A 22035-nucleotide genomic window follows, 5' to 3' on the forward strand; every position below is an offset into this window, starting at 1 on the left:
CGTTACTTGAGAATACCACCCAAGCCTATTTCTGAGGCATCACACTCTATTATTTTGAAAGCAGTAGGATGAGGAAGAGAAAGGTAAACAAGTGTTTTGACCTGTTGTTTAATTAATTGAACTGCTTTAGTATGAATATGTGTCCAAGGTAAAGGATGCTTTTTCAATCTATCATGTAAAGGTTTAGCATCTATGGCAAGATTACTGACATAATTTAAACATCCTAAGAACCTCTGAAGTTTTTTCTTGTCAAGTATCTGATCAAGGAATTTATCAGCAAATTGGATAGATCTATCTATGGGAATAATTGTACCATGATGAATCATATGTCCTAGAAACCTAATATTGGTTTTAAACAAAGTTATCTTTTTTGCCGATACAACTAATCCAGCATTCTGGACTGTATGTATAAAAGTGTTAATATGTTTAATATGTTGGTCTATAGATTCAGAAAAGATTAGGACATCATCAATATAAACTATCATGAATTGGTAATAGGCATTAAAAACATCATTCATTATTTTCTGAAATTCTGATGGAGCATTTTTTAAACCAAATGGCATTATATTCCATTTATATTGTCCAAATGGTACATTAAATGCTGTTTTATATTTATCTTGTTCTTGAATTTGTATTTGCCAATATCCAGATTTCATATCGAATTTGGAAAAGATACAAGCATTAGCTACTCTATCTAATAAATCTTTTTTATTGGGGATAAGATATCGAATCCTTCTTAAAACTTTATTGAGAGGTTTATAGTTTATGACTAGTCGAGGAACTCCTCGTTATTTTTCAACATTTTTATTTACATAAAAAGCTGCACAGCTCCAAGGTGAAGAGCTTGGTCGTATTAACTTTTTTGTTTGGAGGTCACTAATTTCTTTTCTACACATATCTAATATATATATATATATATATATATATATATATAGGAAAAAGTTAGGGTTAGCCCACTAGCTCATATGAACATATGGGTCCAACGGTCCAGATTGAATCTGGGCAGATCTGACGATCACGGATATCCGGTAGTACTTGAATTTTATTTATTTATTTATAAATCCAAATCACTTGAAATTTTAGGTGCGTGTTCTTCTCATCAACTCACACCTAATAAAAATATAAAAAAAATTATTCACAAAAAACAAAATGATCAAAATACCCTCGAAACGTTTCAGAGGTATTTTGGTCAATTTATTTCATGTAAAAGATTTTTTTGATATTTTTGAAAGATTCAAATATTTTTGATGAATACACACATAAAATTTCAAATGATTTGGATTTGTAGAAAATAAAATAAAATTCAAACACTACCAGATATCTGTGATCGTCAGATCGGCTCAAAATCTATCTAGGACTTTGAGCTCATATGTTTATATGAGCTAGTGGGCTAGTGGGCTAATACCATCTTTTCCTATATATATATATATATATATATATATATATATATATATATATATATATATATATGAAAAACAGTTTACAACGTCTATAGGTGAAAATGAACAGTGATTTCACCTATGCTTATCACCGTACAAAGTTCATCACATGGTCACAGTTATTCGGTAATCTTTTATTTATTTATTTATTTTTTTACAAATAAAAATGATATAAAATTTGGAGAGTGTGTACATCTTAGTAAGGCGTACCTAATAAAAATATCAAAAAAATATTTTACATGAAATAAATTGACTACTACATAATGCCTATAGGTGAAAATGAATAGTAATTTTGCCTATGCTCATCACTGTTCAAAGTTCATCGCATGGTCACATTTGTCTGGTAGTCTTTCGATTTTCATTTATTTCTACAAATCAGAATGATTTGAAATTTGGAGCGTGTGTTCATAAAAAATAGCCGAATCTACCAAAAATATTAAAAAAATATTTTACATGAAATAAATTGACCAAAATTCTCTTGAAAAGTTTTAAGGGTATTTTGGTCAATTTAATTTTTACGAATTTTTTTTGATATTTTAATTAGATGCACCTTACTAGGATGAACACACACTTCAAAATTCAGGTCATTCCCTTATATAAAAAAAAATGAAAAATAAAATACTATCAGACAATCGTGACCGTACGATAAACTTTGGACGGTGGTGAGAGTAGGTGAAATCACTGTTCATTTTCGTTTATAGGAGTTGGGAAGACTTTTTGGGGCTTTTTTTATTATTTTTTTTGTAAAATATTTTTTTATATTTTTGGTAGATTTACGTAATTTTGATAAACACACTTTCCAAATTTCAGTTCATTCTGATTTGTAGAAAAAAAAATGAAAAATGAAATACTATTGGACAATCGTGACTGTGCGATGAACTTTGGATAGTGATGAGGGTAGGCGAAATCACCGTTCATTTTCGCCAATAGGAGTTTTGTAGTATCTTCCTATATATATATTTATTTAGGTTAGGTTAAGGTGCTCACACTATGGAGTAGTTTATCTTTGTACTCAACAATTTTAGACACTTCTATACTCTTGTTTTGTACATGAAGCATTTTTTTAATAAGAAAATTTTTAGTCATCAGAAGAGGTGCGACATCATCTATATGTGGTGTGACATCACATATATAGAGCATTACATGCCCACTAGTATGGTCTATATAAAAAAAATGCCCTTATTAAAAAAATGCTCTATATACAAAATAATGGTATATAAGTGTCCAAATTTTGTTTAGTACAATGATAAATTACTCTATAATGATATATATATGCGTCCTCATCGTTAAATCCTGGTGCCAATCTTGAGATTGGGATTGGGGTTTACCTAATAACTTGCTTCAGAGCAGGTTACCGGTAGCAGACACCCAACAGTTCTGATTAATAAGGGAAATATCAACAGCTAGGATTTTACTTTTCCCATTACTCTCTCTTAACTCTCAAAAAACTTTTTACCTTATACCTCTCTCAATGTCATACCACTTTTTCTCAACGAAACCCAGCTGTGTCGTACTCTATCTCTTCTCCCATCTATACATATATATATATATCTCTCTCTCTCTCTCCCCTGCTTCAAACCCCATTATCAACCTTACCTCTTTTCCCTTCTCAAGTTCTCTGGTCTCCACTACTCTCTTTCTCTGTCTCTCTAGTCACTAGTGTCTCTCTCCTACCTCCACCACGCGCACACACTCTCTCTCACACACCTTTAGCATCTCTTTCTCCATTAGCTTCTCTCTCTGCTGCATGTCTACATAGCACGAGCCATCTCAGACAAAAGACGAGAGTTATCATTGAGATCATATTCATGTATGTGGAATCGAATACCCCAATTTTTGTTTTTTCTTATTGGGCCTACAAAAACCATTTCTCGACAGCAGAGTGGTGGAAAATATAGTGCTGACCCTCTTCTCCCTTTTATTTTCTTAGTTATGTATAAGATTGTTGCGGTTGTGTGACAAGATTACTAAGTGTCTTGATTCTCCATTTTTCCGCATGTATTTATCATGGTGTCCACATTGTAATTAATGTAGAGCACCTGTGAGGCCCATCTGTATAACTGGTGCCTGATTGGGTTTCTCCACACTTTACAAGTTGATGTAAAGTGACAGTCGTGGCAAGTAGAATTTTGTATGTGCTTCAAAACTCAATGTCGCTATGCTTATTTTAAGTTTATCTATTGTTCCTTTGGATTAGAAAGTATTAAGGTTTTGCTTATAAACAATGACTTCCCATTGTTCTTGCAGGTGAAAAAATGACTAGTTCATCAACTAGTAATGTTGAGTAATGTCGCTGATGTTACGGTTTTTGCGATGATTATCTTAGGAGCTTACAAGATTGGAACACGAGGACATCACCACCATCAAACAAAGAAATATTGTTAGATGTTAGACCATCAATAAATATGAACACAAGTAAACTTTGACGAGCATGTTCTCGTTTACCAATTAGCTACTTTTTAGCTTTGGCAATAGTTTTCATTGACTTATTTATGTAACCAACTTGTAATTTAAAGTGACTTGAAAGAAATTGGTGATGACTCACTTTTGTTTCATGACAATTGAATATGATTTAGTAGTTGTTACGTATGTGTGCATATTAGAACCGCAAGTGCAATTTGCCCATCATAATTTAACTCTTTAATTCCTCAGGATGTCCTGTTTGAAAATAGTCAGTTTGTATAAGTTGGTTGTTATACAAATGTGGTTCATTTGATTGATTTTTTTTATCTGCCTTCTTCGTATATTTCGTAATCGGCAGATGTGATAGTGAGTAATTTGTTCCTTTCAACTAATTATGTTTGCTATGATGCTCTGATAATTTATAGAGTAGTGATACTATGAGATCCTCCTATAATCATGTGAGTAAGACTTCAAATGATCACCATTAAATTTTGACACAGATATCTAGAAAAGTTATTAATAAATCTATTCACCTAAGTTCACCACCCATATGATAACGTTTCTAGATATCTGTGTCAAAATTTAATGGTAATCTTTTGAGATCTTACTCACATAGGTGTGGAAAAGTCTCATGGTATCATTATTGTAACTTATATCCATTCGTGACATAGAGCATTTGTCATTATAGATGCATCTTTGGAGTGTAAAATCTTAAAATAACAAGTTGTGAGGGCTTGAAAAAAAAAATGCCAGTTTGATACAAAGCGAGTTTCAAGGGCTTCAATGTAGTTCACATGCTTTACATGTGCCAACCAAGATCCTTTCCATTCTCTTAATCTCCCTTTTAAAAACCCTTTAATCCAACATAAAAAAGGAACAATGAACTTTTATAAGAAAAAAGAAATCGGTTACTAGATTCAAAATTTGGTCAATTTCATAGCATGGTCTACTGGCTCAAACAATGAATGTTAAAGGTTTATCCACTTGGATTCAACACTAGAGGTTTATTAATGAGACCTCAAAAATTGAATTCGAGTGTGATTGATCTAGTATCATTCAATCTTAGAGCTGTGTTCACTAATTATTTAGAAATAGGTGCGGTTTCTATAAGGTTGCAATTTTAAATAATTCAATTAAGGTGTACCTCCAAATTTTATCATAACATGCGATTTTGGTGTAAAAAAATCTTAGAATTATTTGAAAACCTACTTTTATATCTAATTATAAAATTTTAAACTCCAAAAATAATTAAAATCAATTGGATTTATAAATATATCAAAATCTTGAAAATGGACGGCCTAGATAATATGCTGCAAGATGTACTATTTATGGGACTAAAAATCTCTGGTTTTTTTTTTTTTTTTTTCATATTCATACATCTCGATGTCAAGATGGTCGATTAGAGAGTTTTTCAACGTTAAAACAACCTTTTTCTAATGGAGTTTTGAAGTGCATATGTGATCAACCTTATATAAACCTTTTCCTTTAAAAATACCCTTGGTCGCAGAGGTTCACTTGGGAGCACGAATAAGAGAATGAGTATAAAAAAGAGAATAGATGTATATGGAAAAGAACACAAGAAAATAGAGATTTAGATAGAGAAGAAACCAAAAAGAGCACAAATGCATTTTGGTCTTAATTAAAATTGAAATTTGACTTGGGGGGTCGATGTAGACATAATAATAAGAAGGAACACAATCAGAAAAAAATATCAATTGGGGGAGGGGCGCTCCTAGGTGGAGGATCTTCTAGATCTAGGGTTTTATGTAATTTTTTTTTTTTTTACGTGTGATTGGAGCCGTCTAATCACAAAAGAATCTTCATCCAAGATGGCATCCAAACATGCCCTAAATGGTCAAATCACCTCTTTTTCTTAATAGAAAAAATTCATTTAAAGGGTTATAACGCTTCTTACAACATCATAAAGGGCCTAAATAATTAGGAGCATTTCAATAATTTGACCCATCGAAGCTCCAATTGAATAATAACAATATCAGTGCTTGTTCACATGTTGGTAATTGGAACAACTGGATGTTGGTGCAAATGTAATTTTGTACATTTTGCACCATAATGCCTTCATAAATGCCTTTTTATTGTTCCTCATTAAAAACTTTGAAGTGCGTGATCCTTATTTGTAACTTTGAATAAATAAAGGCATCTGTTATGCGGTTGGGTTAGGATTGGGCATGAGTAGTGTTTGAGCCGGACTAACCCTGGCCCTAGTACCTAAAGGGTTGGCTTGGCCTGATGAGGCCAAAAAGGCCCAAGCTTGGCCCGACCCTAATAAGGTAGAAAAGCCTTTAACCCAAGCCCGGCTCTAGTCCCATTAGGGTGGAGTCGGGGCAAATAAGATACAAAGAAAAAGAAGGTCGTGTTGGGCCAACCTGAACTATATCAACTTTGGCCATGCTGGATCTGGCCCTACCTTCAAGCCATGATTGCCCAGGCCTAGACCCTAGTTTTTTAGGGATAGGTTGATCAGGCTAGGTCACCTAGACCCTCAACCCATGCCACCATTAGGTTTGGCATCTTGGGGGTTAAATTGCTGGGTTAAATTACTAAAATACCTTATCTTTCCAAGCTTCTAATATTGAACAATGAAAATTTGAAAATCTTGTAATGTTTTTTCAGGGAGTTAGCTAATTTAAATGAAAATAAAAATATATCTCATTAATTAGGATCATTTGATCCGTTTAATAATTTTGCATAGAGTTTCAACCCCATAAATGGTATTTTACTTTTTCTTTTTTCATCCATGACCCTTTATTTAAAGTTAAACCATGATTTGAGTTGGACTTGGCATCCTAAATTGCCCTTGTACAATTAGCTAGTTAACATCGCAATAGCAATTGATGGGCCCCCCGAAGCATAAGAAGCGATAAATTCACAAGCACTTACCATACCGGAGCGAAAAAGAAGCCCTGAAAATTTTGCCCTAGGTCTTTTGCATTAAGAGAGCAGTCTCGTCAATTGAGAGAAGGTTAGGTCCTTCCAGCAATCATTCCGTCTTCTTTCTCGAAATTTAGGGTTTCTTAGTGCATTTGTTACAGGATTCTCCTCTTTTTGTTTCTGCGAATTTAGGGTTTTGGTCTTTGTTAGGGTTGTGCAGGTTCTTCTCGAATTCAATGGCTTCGAAGCGGATCCTTAAGGAGTTGAAGGACCTGCAGAAGGATCCTCCCACATCTTGCAGTGCAGGTTCACAGCAATCTGTCTTTGTCTTTTATATATCTCCTTTTTTTCTCAATTTTTTGTCTTTTTCTTAATAAATGTGAAAATTTTCGTAAAGGAGATATATTTGTGCGTGTTGTGTGTTTACCTCTTTGTTATTTGGATTGTTTGAATAGTTGTTCTCTCGTATAAATTTCATTCAATATGGCTGTTAGAGATCTGTTTATGTAGTTTGATACTCAATCTTAGGCTTTTGCATATGCTTGATTGTCCTGTACAGCGTGTTACTGAATATGAGGCACTTCTTTTGAGGGGCAGACTAAAATCTGTATATCTAGTTCTTCAGTTGCTTCTTGACTTGTTTCAATATGAATTTGTGGAGATGGTTTTGAGATTAGTGTGCTGCTTGATTAAGAGGTTTTCTGTTCAGAACATTTTATTCAGGGTGCACTGGGTTTTGATAGTTGCACATGTTTTTGACTTTCTTTTACCATTTTCTCTTGGTAAACTCCATTTCTTGATGTTTGTGATTATAACTTTGAGGGAGAATTATTGAGACTATTTGCACTATGGATTTTTTGTAATTTAATAAGCGTGTTGAGAGAGTTATCCTGGCAAAAGTAAATTTTGATCCATTTCTAAAAAAAAGTGAAATTTTGATCCTTATTTATCGTCTTTTGATTTGGTCTTTTCATTTCCCTAGTTTCTCTGTCAGGATCCTGTGACTATGCCGACAATGGATAGGGTTCTTTGCTCGGTCCTCATACATATTTTAGGAGAAGTTGCTTTGTTGTTTTAATCAAGGAAAAAACGTGTTCTACTTTTCTTCTTATGATTATTAGAAGAGGGTGCTTTCTTGTCCTTATGATCAAGGGTTTTGGTTGATTTTTCTGGGCACTGAAGTCCTATTGATTAATTACGAATTGTTTTCCGGTGGCTATTTCCCTACCTTTATTTTTGGTGAATTAAATTGATTGGGTATGGTTTGTAGGTTATATGATGTTATTGATGCATATGTTTTTTGTAAATGATCCCGAAGAGACATGATTCTAGTGGATGAATTTCCTATAAAAGCTCCTTAGGGTGAATTTCCAGTGATTCTATATGCATTTTTAAAGTGAGCACTCCTTGATTAAGGGCAAAAGGTAACCATAAAGTTGTACTCAAGAGCACAGGGAAATAGGATGTACGCAATAAAAGGGAACAGAAAGAAAAAGAATAGGAAAGGGGAGAATGTGAGGGACAAAGAGAACGGCCAAGTTCTTGGAGGGATGACGTACACTTTGGAGAGTGAGTTGAAGCCTGCATACTTGTTAGTTGATTGGTTAGCTGTGCTGTTATAAGTTTTCAATGAATTGCAAAGTTCTCTATGATTGATATCTCTTCTATATTGTCCACAGCTCCTCTAGAGGCCAGAGCCTTCTAACAAGTCTTCTAAAATGCCCTTATTTCCTTCTTTCTCTTCACTCTAACCCTTTCTTCTTCTCTTTCTCCCTTTCTCCATTCCTTTTCTTCTTCCCTTTTTGTTTTTGTGGAATACTTGAATATAGATGTTGTGGGATGCCTGTTCTCCTTTTTTCGACTATTTTTGGTTTGTACTTTTGGTCCATTGAGCACCCAAAATGTGCTCTGTCATTGCCTCGCTGCTCGTTAGGGCTTTTCTAGCTAGTATCATAGTAATCTATTGTCACCAAGACACCAATTTTTAAAAGAAAAAAGTCCCTCTCTACAATCTTCTTCCTGAAGAACACGGAGAGTAGAGGTATAGCCTCAGCATTTTGGCACTGTGTATGGCATTTGAACTATCAAAGGTGGCAAATCAGCCCAGTCTCATCATTGACAATCCCTTGACAACAAAAGGTCTGAGGTTATTTAGAGAGCTCCTGCGGAAGCTCAACTTAGGTAGTCTTTGGGGCTACGCCAATAGTGATACCATTGCTATGTGCTTCCTAGGATAGTTGTATCTATGAACTGGCATAATTATAAAAATAAAATAAAATATGAATAAAAAATGATAATGTTGCTTTTATGATATGGTTTATAAATATATTTGTTGGATGCATGCATTTATGTATCATAGAAGCAGTAATAAATGCTGTCGATGCATCAAAGAGGATATGCCTTTTCTGTTTCCTCGTCCTAGATTTCGAGGTATGTGGAGCCATACCCCTTTCTCCATATTCATGTCTATGTTATATGGGCATTTTAGCCTAGAGCGAAGGGTGCAACACAAAGGAGAAACAGTCTTCCACTCTCAATTGTGATCCAAAGAATAAAGGCCTTGAAATTCCTTGTGAGCTAAGGCCCATAAAAAAATGTGGTGTATTGTCATCTTGAAAACATTCAATGTTCTAGACTAACTATTTTGTGTATTCATTTGTTCCTCTTCCAACATAGGTATAAGATGGAAGCCGATGCATGTGGACTTGAGAGGAGCTTCCTAAGCTAACGATGGTGTTATCAATTGGAGCTTGGTGATCGTTATTGCTTTAAAGGAACACAATCATCATTGTGGCACGGCACCATATATCATGATTGCTGCTGCTCACACAATTTAGAAATACATTCTCTTGTCTTGGCATTTTTTAATATTTTGACTTTCCCATTACTCACATGAAACACGGTTAACGCTGCTACATGGCCCACTGGTTGTCTATGTTCATTTTCCTATCTACATCAGCTATATTATTACAACATGCCTTACAATAAAGGGTAGTAGTCATCCCAAGCTCTCGCTGGTAACACTATCGTTACCTTAGTGTGCTCCTTTTCTGCCTAGTACATCAGAAAAGCCTGATGGGTAATTGGTGGATTCGTGCATCAACAGGCCCCACTCTTTTGGATGCCCATTTAAGTGAACACATGACAGTATGCTACTCGATAAATGGGCTATACACCTTGATCTTATCTTTTATTTAAAACAGTTCTTTAATGGGTAACGGGTTCCCTGTTTCTATATGAGGATTGTCACTTAACTCCCTCAGTGTGACCGAGGCAAAGTTTCCTGTGTGAAATTCTCACTTAGAGCTTCTAACTTAGAGGTTGTGTTAGCCATTCCTTATAGCCTTACGCCCATCAACTTTCCATATGCAATTGACATCGTGGCATTCATGTATAGTTAAGGTTCATTTTGTCATGTTTCTTAAGATATTGGAATCAGGGTAAGTGCGTAGACTGTTTGACTACCCAAGCGAGTTGACTCAGACTTCCTCATGTAGCTCACCACAAACTCGGGCGAGTCGACTTGGACTAGCTTGAGGAACGTGGCACGTGGCTAAGTTCCATGCTCGAGCCAAGTTCAAAAACATTGGTTGTTGGAGTTTATTTGGAGCTAGTGTCTTTTATAATTATAGGGATTATGTAAACAACAATTGCCCCACCTACCTCTGCGGTTGCCACCCTGCCCCTCCTAGGGATAGGCAGGCCTCTTTGTGTGGTCTGGGCTAGGGCTTTCGCCAAGTTGCACCCGGCACCCAGACCTGGGCCGGCGCCCAGGTCTTGTCCTTCCCCATGGGTGGGAAATGCCCTTCGGCAAAGGCACTTTTGTCTCCCCCCCAACCCCCCACACCCCCTCCACCTCCCCCTCCCCGTCCCCCCTTTCTTCTTTTCTTTTTATGGGGGGAAAGGGTTTGGGGTATTGAAAACCCCACGAGCTCTTTTTGGGGCATTCAAGCCCCATAAAAACAATGAAAAAAAAGCCATATCTTTGAAATTTTTTGGAGGTCAATTTTTTTTACTACTTAGAAAAATCATCTCAAACGTTATCTTTTTTTTTTTTTTTTCTAATTGGATGAATTTTTAACCACAAAAAGAAGTTATAAGGGGTATTTAAGGGTGATTTAGACGTTCATAGTTATCCAAAACTCGAAGATTGGCGATGATGATCATTGGAACATACATTCTTATTCAATTTCTTTTCATCTTTTGTATGATTTTAATTTTATGACTTCCACATTTCTCACTAAATTTTGGGTTTGAACTTTGGATTTGCCATTTCTGAAAGAGTACAGGCTATGAAGATTGGAGTCTATGCACATTGGTGTATTGACATGTGGTTGTGGTCTTGTTTGTATTTAAGTTATTTAATATTGGTCTTTAATTTCTATGGGTATTTGAGTGTTCTATGGAATCGTGGATGTCATTTATTAATTTGATCCAATGATTTCAATGTGCTCTACAGCATTTAGGCACTTATATGTTTAGTTAGATTACATATACATACATAAATGCACAAAAATAAAACACATATACACATATATGTCTGTCTCGGGTGCCTTGAGACCTAGTCGCTCACCTAGAGCCAAGCAAACCAACTCTCCACACCTCCCTCACGTTCCCCTGCTCCCTTCTCTCCTCTTTTTCTTCTTTCTCCTGATCGATGCTGCCTTCTAGGAGCACCCTACCTGTTTTTTTTAAACATTTAAAGGGATCTCATGTTTAACTCTTAGGAATTAATCTATCAGAGTTTTTAGATAAATGGCTGAGGTTTGCTTGTATTAACGTCACTTGTGGGTTAGGTTAGGACTTAGGTTTCTCCCTTTTAATTTCTGAACTTTTGTGGAGTGTAGACTTGGGCTTGAGAAGTTACCCTTCTTTTGGAGCTTGCTCCCAAGAAAGCCTAGAGAGGTGGCCTAATCCCTCACAATTGTTTTATTTTGTTCTTTATATCTATCTTTTGGAATCAGAGCAGAAAGAGTGTGACGGACCATACCCTCTTTGGGCTTGCAAGGAGTCCACCCTAAATGAAAGGGCTCTTTGCAAGCCTAAAATTTTTGATTTCTTGTCTTCTTTCCTTCTTAGAGTAGTTAATATATTCATAAGTAATTGGCAGCCCTTTATTTTAACCAAATCTTAGCCATAAATCTATGACTGAAACTGCCATAAAATCTTTACGATGAGAAAAGAAAGAAAACCCCTAAAACCTCCACAAAGTCAACATCCCAAATTTTCCCTAGTTTCGAACTCCTAAAAATATAGCACAAAATAACCCCCAACTACAGCACATTCGTATATTGTTACACCGTGCAACAAGGATTGGTTGGACTATAATTATCTACAAAAGTTTTTTTTTTTTTTTCTTTTCAGTGGCAAGACAATAAAGAATAGAATTTAGAATGAATACATAAGAGGGAACTTAGGTGTGACTTCAATAGCCAATAAGATGAGGAAAGGAATGAATACATAAGAGGGAACTTAGGTGTGGCTTCAATAGCTAATAAGATGAGGGAAAGTACGCCTAAGTGGGTTGGCCATGTGTAGTATAGACTTAATACAACATCGGTTAGGAGGTGTGATTTGGTTCAAGTGGAAGACTCTAAAAGGGCAAGGGAAGGTCTAAAAGGACATGGATAGAAGTAGTAAGAAAACAAATAGTGACTTTTGGTCTTAGTGAGGGTATGGCCCTTGATAGAGAAGAATGGAAGAACAAGATTCATGTGCCCCAAATAATTGGGATAGAGGTTGGATGATGATGATGTGCAATATTGTGTTTCTCCTTTACCTTTACACCAAGGAGATATGGTAAAGGATTTTTTTTTTGAGAGAAATTAACATTGTATTGATGGAGTAGAATTACAAAGATATAAAGCCACAGTGAAGGGGCAAAAGTCACCGAGAATGGTGACAGCTGGGTGCAACCAGCAAAGAAAAAAGAAAGGAGAAAAAGGGCTACAGAAGCCCAACAAAAGAGACTCAAGAAGGGAAAAGTAGGGGGAGAAAGAATAGAGTCCAAGAAGTCTAGAGACAAAAATGCAACAAAGCTGCTGTGGATCCATCATCCTGGTAGTAGCGAAGAGGCTGCTCCCTGTTTTCTTTTTTTTTTTGGTAAGGGATTTTATTTATTTATTTATTTTTAATTTTTAAGAAGTGGTACCAAAAATTTTATTTTCCCTTGGATGTCCCTGGCTTCCCAAAATTTTTTACACCCAAATCTTGGATGCCTAGAATTACATACTTGAGTGTATTGGTGATGGGTCTCTACTCTCTCCCTCTCTCTCTACTCTATATGGTTCTTGCATAGTACCAGTAATAAATATGTTCTATACTAGTACTATACTGTACTAAATAGTATATAGAGAAAGATAGAGAGGGGTAGATAATGGATCTCTACTCTGTTCCTTTCTTTCTCTAACTTTCCACTTTTTATATTATATGGTACATATATGTACTAACACCCCCACCCCTTAAATATATATATGTATGTATGTATATATTAACACCACCCGTCCCCAACCCCCTCCCCCCCCCCCTTTTTCTTTTTTGGGGCATCTCAGTCATGAGGTGTGCACCTAGGTGGCTGCCCCCACATTTTTTAACATTGCCCCTAGATGTCCATGACTTCCCAAATTTTTGCACCCTAATCTTGGGTGCCTACAACTATATATACTTAGTTATTGGTGAAGTTAGCAATAGCCATTTTTGCTTGAAATTAGATTTGATAAACTGTATGTTGTTTGAATAAGATTAGAATGAAATGTACGAAACCTTTCAAATAATTACTTTGAAAATTGAAAGTTGTGGGGACTCATTTAAAAAGGGAAAATATTTAATACTTAAAAGTATATTGTCGTGTGTCCTTGGACCCTCCTATCCCCCGTATGTACTTAACAATGGATATGGATGCAGCTGCTGTTTCACTTTTTAGTCCATTAGAGATTGTGGATCGGCCCCAACAATACGAGGATGTAGTGTAGTATACGGAACCATCAAGTAATGTACATCTCTTGGCATTGGTTTGATGTCCCATTGCAAGAAATACATTGTCCAATAAAAATTGTGTCTACTTTCTAGGAAGGGTGATGCTAGTTGAAAAAATTGATATATGTAAGGCCTAAAAATGTTTTTTCTTGGACTCAAAGTTATCCAGCTTCCTTACGTCGTTTGGAGCTTCATTCAATAAGTATGTTTGATCTTTGATGCTTCAAAAATTTCTTCAGATAAATAAGTTTGCCTCACATATTGTGGAGCTTTGTTACATATTTATGTTCGATCTTTGATGCATCAGAAATTTTTTGTGAGAAATAAGTTGTAACAAGAACATCTGAATATACTAGACTACTAAAGCTACCCCAATTCTCTCCATGCCATGTGGAAAAATGGGTATACAATAAAGAGGCTAACCATGCATGGTACAAACAATAGTAAAGGCGGATATAATATTAAGTCTGGTTTCTGCATTATAATTTTTATTATGTGCAGTCATTAAAGTTTCTTATTATTTTTATTTTTTTAATTACTTAATAAGTGTCCTAAGATGATCTGATATATATTGGTAATGAAATCCAGATATTGGTCTTTTTTTTGAAATGTTGATGTTGTGTATTTATCTCTATAGGAATAAAATTACTAAAGGTCCTCACCAGGAGTGACGGGAAGGCAGCCCATATGCTGGGGGCTCTGTAGAAAATTACCAACATATCTCCAAAAGTGGAATGAAAGAGAGTAGACTTAAGTGGGTTGGCCATGTGGGGTGCAAACCTAGTGCAACACATATTGGGAGGTGTGAGCTAGTTCAAGTGGAAGGCTCAAAAAGGGCAAGGGGTAGGCCCAAAAGGACATGGTCGGAAGTAATGAGAAAAGATATTGGGACTCATGGCCTCATTGAATGTGTGACCCTTAATATAGCAGAATGGCGGACCAAGATTCATGTAGCCAGCCCCAATTAGATGGGAAAAGGCTTTGACGATGACGGTGATGATCTCAAAAAGTGGAATGGATACTACCCATAGATCAGGTGCTGAAAAACTGTCAGTTTAGTAGCCGAAGAAGATTAAGAGTGGGTAGGATGGAAAAGAAGCCCCCTGGTGATGGGGGGGGGGGGGGGGGGGGGGGGGGTGGGGTTGGGTTGGGAGATGCAACCCACAAGCCCAAAGACCTGCAAAAAAGGTTAGAGCCAGGAGGATGATGAATGAGCGGGCTAGAGGGGGAGAAAAGAAGGGAAGATAGAGAAAAAATGAAGTAGAGATGAGAAGGGCAAGGTTGTGGTAGAAGACGAAGATGGGGGAAGGTAAAAACATATAGGTAGAAATATGAAATATTGGTAGGCTGAATGTATTGTGTCCATTTAATTATGTATTCAGGAACTATGCTACTAACAAATTTAGGGAGGCTCGAGCTTCTATACATGGTCTTATGAGACCATGGATGGGCAAGCAATTTAAAACCATGAACAGTCAAAACAATGCCAATGCTTGCAATCCTGATTTTGGGAATATGATGATACCTGACTGATCAACATTTAGAAACTTGGAATTTTAATTGACTCAGCAAAAAGTGGATGACGACGATTGAATTATTATACTAACCATTTGTTTATGCATAATGGCAGTCTGTTTATACCACTGACCATTTTGAAGGAAGAATTTTGAAGTATTCGACAACCTTATTAGTTCCTAACCATATCCAATAACTGGCCCCTTTCATATAGTTCCAGCGGAGCATATGTTGGGCTATCAGCCTAGTTAGCCATTCAAAATTTTCAACTCTTACTGCCAATGAGAAATGTCCAATATGAAATTTTATGCCTTCCAACATGGTCTTCTCTAGAATTTTAGGTGTATTAGAGAATAATCTATGGAACGGAACACATATCAAATGATCTATTCAAAGGCATATATGTAACATGGCTTCATTATTTGATAAGAAAAACTGCTTGTGGACTTTTCAGGTGTATGTTCTTTCAGAGAGTTGACAGGAAGGGACTTGTGACCTAACTTTCCCACCGGATCTACCTCGATTCCAACTTCTTTTTCTTGTTCTTGCCTTTCCAATTTCTCATCTTTTTTCCATGGCCATTATAAACCTCTTGTTGAATTTCCGTATTTAAATTCATCTTTCTATTCTCTCTCCTCTTTTCATGATTGTAAGGAGTACTGAAATTTAAGGGAGTTTTAGGTCCCACTAAGTCAAAAGGGCAGAGGTTGCTGGGTCAATTGTTATGGGATATGAGAGAAGATTGAACTCCCTTAGAAAAAAATGCTTTTCCCTCTCCCCCCAGTCATTCCAGTTGTCCTAGCTTCCTTTTTATTCCCTTAAGTCACTCAATTATGTTCTACCCTTTATCTCTTTTTGTACGAACCAAAGATCCACTCTTTTTTTCTTTTTAAAATCCTTCTGCAACCTCATAGTTGTTCTGTTTTCCTCAATCTTTCCGGCCAGTTTGCTTCATCTTTCTCCAACAAGTTTTCCTTATAGCTGTGCTGTTTTCCGCAGAACTCTCTCCTCCTTCCAACCTTTACTATCCTTCTTTCCTCCCAATTTTCCTCCTGCCTTTTGTCTTTTCTCCCTTGTCAGTTTGTATAAAAAATATAGGGAGAAAGATAGGTTGCCATTCTAAAAAAAATAAAAAAAATATAGGGGAAAAGACTAATTACTCCCCTCCCAACCTTTGTAGTCCCAAATGAGCCCTCGGGTCCACAGAAAGCCCTTGGGAATCCTCCCAGTTTTTAGAATGAGACTTGAAACCCTCTCCCTATCTTTTATGCAACATGATCTATGATATCACCCTTTATGTAAAGGGAATATGACACATTGGGACAGAGCCCATATAACAACCATGAATCCCTCCCTGTTTAGGATAGAAACCCGTGTTGTACCCCACCTAGAAGAGAGAACAACACCAAAAGACGAAAAAAACCTACTTTCTCATTCATGATTGCCACAATAATGAGAGAAATCAGTAATTTCATGCATTAGTCTCTCTTGACATGCCCCCCCCTCCCCCTCCCCATCCCCATCCCCATCCCCATCCCCACCCACCCACACACACGCGCACACACACACAAAACAAAAAGCAAGAGATCCAAAAATCAAGTAAACACAAAACTCAAAATGTATTTTCATAGTTCAAACCACTCCCGTGACTAACTAAACCCACCACCAAGAAGGATAGAGGGAGGGAGGGAGGGAGTCAGCCGTCAGTAATGTCATGAAATAATCTCCTTTGATAGAGCCCTCCAAAGCAGCAATTAAAAGCTGGGCTTAAAAAAGTTTGAAGGTGGTGAACCCTTTCGTCTCTTACTCTCCATTGAAGAAAAAACTCTCTCTCTCTCTCTCTCTCTCACTCCCTGTAGCTTTCAGTGGGTTTTATTTCCCATCTGCCAAGTCTAGCCCTTTCCATTCTCTATGCTGCCAACTTTCAGTGGATCTCAGCTCCCCTGTAGCTTCATCAATATTACCCCCCCTGAACTTCCTAAATACCATCACATTCTCTTCCACTTTGTATCCTTCTTCTTTCTCTATGTTCCTTTGTCATTGTCTTAAATAATTTCATGTCATCTTCTACCTTTTCTTAGGAGCCTGAAGCTTAGACCTTTACAAATTTGGAATGTTCCTGTCACAGTCCTGGAGGCATTCCCTAATACGATCTCAGGGGCCCATAAGCCTAGATGCCCCAAAACTGAGTGGATTAGGCAATAAAGATAAAAGGGAGGAAATATTGTAGATTCCATTGAAGTTCGGTAACAACAATCATTTAACTGAAAGATCCAGATGATCCTGTTACAGTGGTCCAAAGCAAGCACTCCCATACCTGAGACCAGTGCAGGAGCTGCAGTTCATCAAAGGAATGTTTTCGTGAGGAGTTGGATTCTATCTAAGTGACCTGTAGTGGGGCCAACAAAGGAGTTGGGTGCCATTGATTCTGTTATGCATGAGGGGCATGGGACTCATGAGAGTATGCTCTTTAAGAATGTTATTCATTTATTTGTTTTTTATTTTTGGGTGATCATTTGCATTTTTGTTACAGATGGGTTGGTTCTGTATCTCCATCTTCTAAGATATGTGGACCAATCTCCTTGTGAAACTTGTTGCTCCCATGGACCTATTTCATTCCATTCTCTTTTTAAGTCTGTTCAATCTGTAGTCAAAGTCGATGCTCTCAGTTGAAAAATGTGCCCATTTGCATTGTAGTCTTGTGATGTTGAAAGATCAAACCATTTGGCTTTTCACATCCGAAGCTGCAGTGATCACTTGTATTTATTGACATTGGTGAAAGTAAGGTGTACATAGAACACTGTCAAGAGCTTTCTGAAAAACTCTACGAGAGGTACGAAACTGAATAAGTCTAAATACAGAGGACGGGTAAATCCAATGGTTATAATGAAACATCATTCAACATAATAGTTATATGCAGAGGGTTAAGGTTTAAGAGAGTTTGTCATTTCCCTCTCTTCCCTCGTGGATTCAAATACAGATGGCCTACTTTGAACTCAACGTCCTTATTAGCACAACTGGGGATTGTCTTGTCTAATGCAGTGAGGAACCTTCTGGGACCCAATTTTCTGGTGACTTTGTTCCCAGTTGGGAGTAAACCATGCTGCATCTAAGCTGGGTCCATTCCAAAGAGTTGTGTTTTCCTCTGATAGTTTAAGGATAAAACTTGGTTGACTAGGAGAAAATAAGTTGTAAAAAGTTTAAATTTATAAGTGTCTCTTTGGTCAATTGGGGTAGACCGGTAATTAACAATTTACCAAAATTATGGATAGCTTATACTTTTAGACCATTGTCCAACATTTGATTGACCAAAGATACCCCTGGGGAGAAATATAATTTGAGCAAATCCAGTCATTTAGGAGACTTGGAAATGACCAAGGTCAAGCTGATGCAATGCATGTACATATTTCATCAAAACCTTATTGATAATGATCCCTGTTGCCAGTGTGCTTGCTATAGACCATCTCCATGCACCTTGAGGTCAAAATGTTCGTACTAGTGTTAAAAGAATTGCCTAGCCAACTCTGGAATCGCCAAGTCAGTTTGGATTCAGAGGATACCCACACCTGGACTCTTGGGCTTGTAGGCCGAGGTACCCTTTTTTCTTGTCACGTGGAAAAAGGTGAAACAGTTTTTTTTCTCAAACTTTTTTAACTAGTAATCTGTATCCAACTCTGATCTTGATTGTTTTGAATGCGAATTGGACCCTCTTAGGCCCTAAAATTATTCTTTTGATAAAAAATTACATTTCGGCAGGATTTGTTTTTTGAAAACTCTCACCATTTTTTAGCGTAATGCCCAAGTGCATTTCTTGCACTCTCTCTCTCTCTCTCTCTCTCTCTCTCTCTCTCTCTCTCTCACACCCACACACACACACACACACACGACTAAATCATCTTAAATTTTATTTTGGTCAAAATGTTAGTATTGGAGCCCTCTAGAAAATTCCTATAGCAATTTTCTGGAAGTAAGTCAAAATAGAAGAGATTGAGAGTTCAAATTTATAGGGTTTTTTTGAACCCGAATTAAAAAATCTTCGGTTTTTCTGTCATTGTTCTCACCAAATTTCTTCAAATTCATCTTAAAATATCAAATTTGTTTAAAAATATCCTATCACACTGTTTTACAAAATCATTAACAATGTTTTTTGAATAAAAAAGAAAAGTCTCCAACACCGTTTTTTTTTATGATTTTTTTCCACCTCTTGTTCTCAAAGTGTTTTTGTTTTTAATTTTTTTTTATTTTGATTTTGTTTTATTCCTCTTATTTGATGAAATAAAATCAAATTAAGTTTTGAATAATTTTATTATGCTTTTGTGTATTATTTTACCATTTTTCTCTTTTTTGTTGGTTTTTTGTTTTTTCCCTTGCTTTACCTGAGCAGGCTGAGCTGACTTGGACCTGGCAGGTACCCGGTTTGGGCATCCAAGCCAGGTTTCAAACACTTGTTTGTACAGAAACCTGGTACTTCAACCTTGAGAAGAAAAAGGAAGAGTACAAGTATGTGATTCTTCTGTGCTATATTGTCAGCCGGTTAGCAGTTTGCCTTCCATTTTATCGAAGAGTATATGCATAGCAAATGTAGTCCATAGATGAGTCCAATTGACACGTGTACATTTTATGATTGTATTGGTAACTCCGGTTGTAATTGACTGTGCCTATACATTGGCATGCAATTTATTTATGTTATCATGCCCATATGCTTTGCACATGCTTTATTCATTTATTGACCTCAATTGGTCTGTCATAAAAAAGTAATCTCAATCGTTGTGATGGAAATTGGAATAGTTGTATGTTTAAAAGGTGGGATATGAGAAACAATGACATTCGTAGTGTGTATTTTAGGTCCTGTGGGAGAAGACATGTTCCATTGGCAGGCGACCATTATGGGTCCTCCTGAAAGCCCCTATGCCGGAGGTGTGTTCCTAGTGACGATTCACTTCCCACCCGACTATCCGTTCAAGCCTCCCAAGGTTAGAATCGGAACCCACTTTTTTTGTCTTGATTCTCTCAAAATTTTCACAATGGAGTGACAATAATAATATATAAAAAGGAACCAAACTCTGCAGTATGCACCAAGTTTTTACTTTTCGCCTCAATTCAGGTGGCATTCCGCACCAAAGTCTTCCACCCAAATATTAACAGCAATGGAAGCATCTGCTTGGACATTCTCAAGGAGCAGTGGAGCCCTGCCCTGACCATATCCAAGGTGATCCTTTGCTCTCTCTCTCTCTCTCTCTCTCTCTCTTATTTCCAATGTGGTCCATTGTGTGCTGTGCGGAGGTGCCCCCCCTCACTCTCTTATTTCCAACGTGGTCCATTGTGTGCTGTGCGGAGGTGCCCCCCCTCACTCTCTCTCACACACAAACATTCAAGGTTATCTAATGTGTGATGTGTGGATTCCTCCCTCTCTCTTGTTCTCTGAACATGTGGTTTTGCAGGTTTTGCTATCCATTTGCTCCCTGTTGACGGACCCAAACCCTGACGACCCGTTGGTGCCGGAGATTGCTCACATGTACAAGAATGACAGGGCAAAGTACGAGACAACTGCCAGAACCTGGACCCAAAAGTATGCCATGGGGTAGGCCCCCTTAAACTTGTAAGGGTTAGTGCTGGAAGGAGATTAATTCTAGGTACTATTGGTACAGTTACTCTTTGTATATGAAGTTACATAATTAGGGCCCCTAAAATGGTTCGCGAGATGCACATTTTCGACGGATTGTTATCTCCTTATTTGCACCCCTTCCAGTGGAGTATTGTTGGCTCATGTTATTTGCTCTCTCTCTCTCTCTCTCTCTCTCTAGATATGGAATTCTATCCCAAGGAGTGGGTATATAAAATATATTTATAGATGCAGCAGTTGACGAAGTTGGTTTGCTTCTCTCCTGAGATGCGGTTTTAGTGGAGGTGATTGTGTAGGGTTAATGTGACGTTTAACAACTACATGGAGGTGGAAAGTGGCCCACCCAACAACAGTAGTTAACGCCATGGACCTCCCTGCTAAAATCCACCTAATAAAAGGCCAAACAATCCCTTTGGATGCTACTATGATTGATTGATGGGAGAGGGCCCCTCTTCATCCATCATAATCTTATCCTTTCCTCTCCAAATAAAGGTAGATGGCCTCCCTCGATCGTATCGATGTGGAAATCCCGACCGTCTGATGAAGTGAGTGTCTCATGGTTTGCAGATGGACGGTTGTAATCGGGACCATCCGATCGGGACCATCCAAACCGTCCAATCAATTTTGGTGTATTCCCAATTTCATCAATTTGGGTAAATAAGCATTTGAGGCCGCCTGATTTTACTTTATAAAAATTTGGGTAAGGGATTGGGTGGGTTGTGACCCTTTCTTTTCAAAAGGATTAGGTGGAAACCCACTCCCTTAGGTGTATCTGTATACTATTAAAAGAAATGACCTTTTGTGGTTTTCTTTAGAGGGGTCCATATCTTTATATATCAAAGGCTATATTTATTACCCATCTGGGTATCACAATCAATAGACTATGAAATCAACTTTTGTTTTGTGTACGACTCCCATCTCCATGCGACCTTTTGCCCCTTATTTTTCAATCATGCACCTACTAGGTCATGGCATATCCCGTTTTGCCCTTTATTTTTCAATCAAGCACCTACTAGTTCATGCCATATACTTTTATTTTTTTATGGTTTCCCACGCTTCTTACGACCTCCAATCAAGTTTTTTATTAATTTATTGACAAACTGCTCTGTCCGTCCAACTGATTGCATATGCAAGACTATTTCTCTTTTGTAATTATCATTAGCCTTCAGCCGAAATGAGAACTAAGTTCTG

The 22035-nt window shown here is 37.1% G+C and overlaps 1 protein-coding gene across 2 annotated transcripts; it reads left to right on the forward strand.

Moving 5' to 3' along the window:
* The first annotated feature begins 6751 nt into the window (after positions 1-6751).
* Positions 6752-21089, forward strand: LOC18429920 (ubiquitin-conjugating enzyme E2-17 kDa). 2 transcript variants are annotated; one of them, XM_020664712.2, is made up of 5 exons: positions 6752-6822; positions 6942-7037; positions 20067-20194; positions 20326-20430; positions 20663-21089. In XM_020664712.2, the coding sequence occupies exons 2-5, from the start codon at positions 6968-6970 to the stop codon at positions 20804-20806; spliced, it is 447 nt and encodes a 148-aa protein (XP_020520371.1). In that variant the 5' UTR covers positions 6752-6822; positions 6942-6967; the 3' UTR covers positions 20807-21089. The 2 variants fall into 2 exon arrangements, with proteins under 2 accessions (XP_020520371.1, XP_006840151.1); XM_006840088.4 differs by having other exon boundaries at positions 6952-7037.
* The last annotated feature ends 946 nt before the right edge of the window (positions 21090-22035 follow it).

The sequence above is a fragment of the Amborella trichopoda genome, chromosome 6, assembly GCF_054954075.1.
Source record: "Amborella trichopoda isolate Santa Cruz 75 chromosome 6, AtrichopodaSantaCruz75HAP2 v2.0, whole genome shotgun sequence".
Classification (NCBI taxonomy): Eukaryota; Viridiplantae; Streptophyta; class Magnoliopsida; order Amborellales; family Amborellaceae; genus Amborella; species Amborella trichopoda.

Coding starts and splice junctions, on each gene's coding strand:
- LOC18429920 (XM_020664712.2), top strand. CDS start 6,968: ATGGCTTCGAAGCGGATCCTTAAGGAGTTGAAGGACCTGCAGAAGGAT. Junction 7,038..20,066: donor TCCCACATCTTGCAGTGCAG/GTTCACAGCAAT, acceptor TGTGTATTTTAG/GTCCTGTGGGAGAAGACATG. Junction 20,195..20,325: donor ATCCGTTCAAGCCTCCCAAG/GTTAGAATCGGA, acceptor GCCTCAATTCAG/GTGGCATTCCGCACCAAAGT.